The sequence below is a fragment of the Telopea speciosissima genome, chromosome 8 (assembly GCF_018873765.1).
Source record: "Telopea speciosissima isolate NSW1024214 ecotype Mountain lineage chromosome 8, Tspe_v1, whole genome shotgun sequence".
Taxonomy (NCBI): Eukaryota; Viridiplantae; Streptophyta; class Magnoliopsida; order Proteales; family Proteaceae; genus Telopea; species Telopea speciosissima.
In genome coordinates this window covers 59,680,151-59,683,682 of record NC_057923.1, presented here as the reverse complement: position 1 = coordinate 59,683,682, position 3,532 = coordinate 59,680,151, and the positions used below count along the sequence as shown (strand labels likewise).

Below are 3,532 nucleotides of genomic sequence, written 5' to 3'. Positions count from 1 at the left end.
AAACTCTCCCAAGGAAAAGACTCTCTAAGTAAGTGACAGAGTGTATCCCAGAACTCCCTCTTCAATCTCTCTCTTCCTCACATGAAATGATCTGTCTACTCTTTATTCACGGAACCGTTCCTTTATCGCACGTTGGTGCACTCCCCTATGCCACATGCCCAGAACACCACCCCTTATTTTGGAAAGAAGGCAGTCTACAAGTCACCAAGTTCTAGCCAGTGGGGGTTTAAAATTAGGAAGAGATTTTATCTAGCGCGCCAACATGCATCTGACAGCAGGCAACGCCAAGAACGCATCCCAAGTACTTCCCATCCATCGGATGCACGTTGGATGCACTAGCGCACTAGAGCGACACAATATTTCATTCAATCGGTCAAGACTTATTTTAAAAATCGGGACAATTTCGTAAACCTTCGAGATAAGGAAAAAAAATTACAAAATAAGTAGATTTACAAGACAAAGGAAATGTAAAACAAAGACAAACCTACTTGTTTTGTAATTAATGTGTTTAACTATAATGTAACTATGGCAGAATATTAATCATCACATCCTTATCCTCACGCTGATGATCAAGCTTTTTAGCCGTTTGATCTGTGGGGTAGGTGCTGAAGCAGTAGATAAACTCAAATCTCCATTGACGATCCATGCAGACGCACCTCACCATATCGCTCAAAGTTTACCTTTCCTGAATCCCAAGCTCCCCAAAGGCAAAGCTTTAATTGAGGTTTGAGGCGCCACCCCTCGCCCCTCGCCCCTCGCCCCTCACCCCTCAGACCAGTCCTCTGTTCTCCCCGAAACTTGGGCTTTGCCCGTTTCACGAAGTCTCTCTCTCTCTCTCTCTCTCCTCTGTTCTGTCTGCTGTTATTGAAGCTTCTCCAGTGCTTCAATGGCGGATTCTTGAAACGCAAAATAATAGGTCTGAGACGAAAAGGGTTGATATATATATCAGTACCCTATGGACAGTTTCTCAACCCTTGTTTGCGATGAAGATTTCAAACTCATCGATGAAGAAGACGAGCTCGTCGAAGAAATCCAGAGTGAGCCTCAACGAAAGCTTTTCTCTGTTGATTCTTGTGATGATTACGTGATAGTTTCGAACCTTCTTGAGAAAGAACGAGAAATGATGCCCAGAGACGATTACTTGGCGAGGCTTCAATCCGGTGGCCTCGATGTCTCTGCTCGTAATGACTCTGTTGATTGGATTTACAAGGTGGGTCTTTTGATTTTTCTGTTCTTATATCCTCTGATTAATTTGTTTTTCCTTTCATGGGTCGAGGTTTTTTATACCAGTTCTTGTTGTGGTTTCTTTGAAAGGTTTATCAATATTATAGCTTCGAACCACTGACTGCTTGTTTAGCCATAAATTACTTGGATCGATTCTTATCTGAGCATGAAATTCCGGTAAGTTATCCTGAAATCTGTACTCTAAACGATGAAGATCTTTTTTATTCTTCGATGAAATGATAAAATTTCTTCATGTTTGTTCAATTTCTAGAGTGGAAGTAGCAGTTTCGATAATACTGAGCCATGGAAGTACCAGTTGCTGTCCGTATCTTGCTTGTCTGTGGCAGCAAAAATGGAAGAAACAAACGTTCCATTGTCCTTGGATTTACAGGTAAATCTACTAATAATGAGAACTGCACTGCAAAGTAAGTAAGCCATTGTGAAACTTCTGTTTCCTTTATTCAAATTACTCGTTTTGTAGTCTTGTAATGGGGCTTTAAATTTTTTTTAATATTTGCAGGTGATCGAAGGTTACCTGATCTTTGAATCCAAGAATATTCAGAGGATGGAGCTTTTATTATTGTCGGCATTGAAGTGGAGGACTAATGCAGTTACTCCTCTCTCGTTTATCGACTATTTCTTGGACAGAATCATAAACCCAGAAACCAGAGACCCCAAATCTTTGGTTTCTCGGTCTGTAGATATGATTTTAAGAACCACCAAAGGTATTCTGTAAGTCAAATTGAAAATTCTTGAAGAAAAGAATAAAAGATAGGAGTTTTATAGATTTTTTATTCATATTTGTTGATGGGCAGGTGCCGAATTCCTTGACTTCCGGCCATCAGAGATCGCATTAGCTGTCGCAATCTCTGTAGCTGGAGAAAACCAGACCATCGATATGAACAAAGCCTTCGATTCCTGCTCTTCTCCTCACTTAAACAAGGTGTGACCAAATGAAGCACAAAAACCCTGAAATGTTTTGGTTTTATTGAGATTATGTTTTGTGATTTCTTATGGGTTTGGTTCTGAACGCAGGAGAGAGTGTTGAAGTGTCATGAACAGGTTCAAGAGGTTATGAATTTAAGGACTACTACTCCACCATTGAGCCCAGCTGGGATCCTTGATGCGGCGGCATTGTTGAGCTACAGTAGCAATAATGGAACAATGGGTGGTGGTGGTGGTGGGCTTCCTTCACCTTCTTCACCTTCTTCACCATCACCTGGGTCTTCAGTAGTTGAAGCTAGTGAGCGTAAATATTTAGGCTCTGAAGAGGAGATTGAATCTGTACAGAAAAAGAAAAGAAGACTTTGACTCTTGGGAAGAGATTCTTAGTAGAAGAAAAAGAAGATTAGAAAGAGAGAGAGAAAGGAAAGAAAAACTCATAAAAAGGAGGAGAGTGGGACAGGGAGAGATGGGAAAAAAGGTTTGAACTTTGGTAGGTTTTTACTGGTACCCATTTCCATTTCCTCCCCCTTTTTCTTGTTTTGTTTTTGGCAGTAATTAGTTCTTTATTATAGATAGATAATCAAAATTATTATAAGAATATACTTAAATTAATTAAATAAATCAAGGTTAATATATCATTAGTGGAAGAATGGACATATGGGCAATCTTGTTTTATCTGCATATCTCTGTGTGTTTAAGACTAATATAGAAATTAAAAAAAAGATAGAAAACTAGTGAGAGATGAAGAAGAGAAGTTAAGAGGTCAGGGGCATTGTGAGAGAGAGAGAGAGAGAGAGAGAGAGAGAAAGAAAGAAAGAAGCAATGTTACATGCTTTTGGTGGCTAAGGCTAAGCCACGCCTTGGTGGTGTACAGTGGGCAGTGGAACCCTTTCCACTGCTACAGTAAATAAAGCAAACGCAACGGTCAAAAGACCCACCGAAGCTTTCTAGAGAGAGAGAGAGAAGATTTTGGAAGGAGTGAAAAGAAGGAAGAATGATGATGGGCTATTGGGCTGGCAGCCATAAAATTAGACTTCACACTACAATTCTACAAAGGCAAAAAGCCCACAAAATGACAAAATAACAAATCAAATCATTTCAATTCCTTTGGTACTCCTCTCTGGTGTTCACAGTTTGGTCTGTAAACATCAATCTTTCTCTCCAAGTGGGCCCTGCGTGAAATGACCGTACCCCCTACATCCAATTCCCGACACGGCTGGAGGAGAACTTGATCCCTCTTTTTTTCGGATCAGAATCATCTTCAAGGAACCCAACGCTCCGTACAGCGGTTGAGTTATGCCACACATATCTTGGTGCACGTTTAGGGATATATGCGGCATAATCCAACGGCTGGCATTCTGGG

The 3,532-nt window shown here is 40.6% G+C and overlaps 1 protein-coding gene across 1 annotated transcript; it reads left to right on the top strand.

Annotated features, from left to right (window-relative positions):
* Positions 1-772: 772 nt before the first annotated feature.
* LOC122672515 (cyclin-D4-1-like) lies at positions 773-2,535 on the top strand. The gene is made up of 6 exons (XM_043869978.1): positions 773-1,210; positions 1,315-1,401; positions 1,496-1,615; positions 1,745-1,949; positions 2,040-2,167; positions 2,260-2,535. Exons 1-6 carry the CDS (start codon positions 956-958, stop codon positions 2,533-2,535), a joined length of 1,071 nt encoding a protein of 356 aa, XP_043725913.1. The 5' UTR covers positions 773-955.
* The last annotated feature ends 997 nt before the right edge of the window (positions 2,536-3,532 follow it).

Coding starts and splice junctions, on each gene's coding strand:
- LOC122672515 (XM_043869978.1), top strand. CDS start 956: ATGGACAGTTTCTCAACCCTTGTTTGCGATGAAGATTTCAAACTCATC. Junction 1,402..1,495: donor TATCTGAGCATGAAATTCCG/GTAAGTTATCCT, acceptor TTCAATTTCTAG/AGTGGAAGTAGCAGTTTCGA. Junction 1,950..2,039: donor GATTTTAAGAACCACCAAAG/GTATTCTGTAAG, acceptor GTTGATGGGCAG/GTGCCGAATTCCTTGACTTC.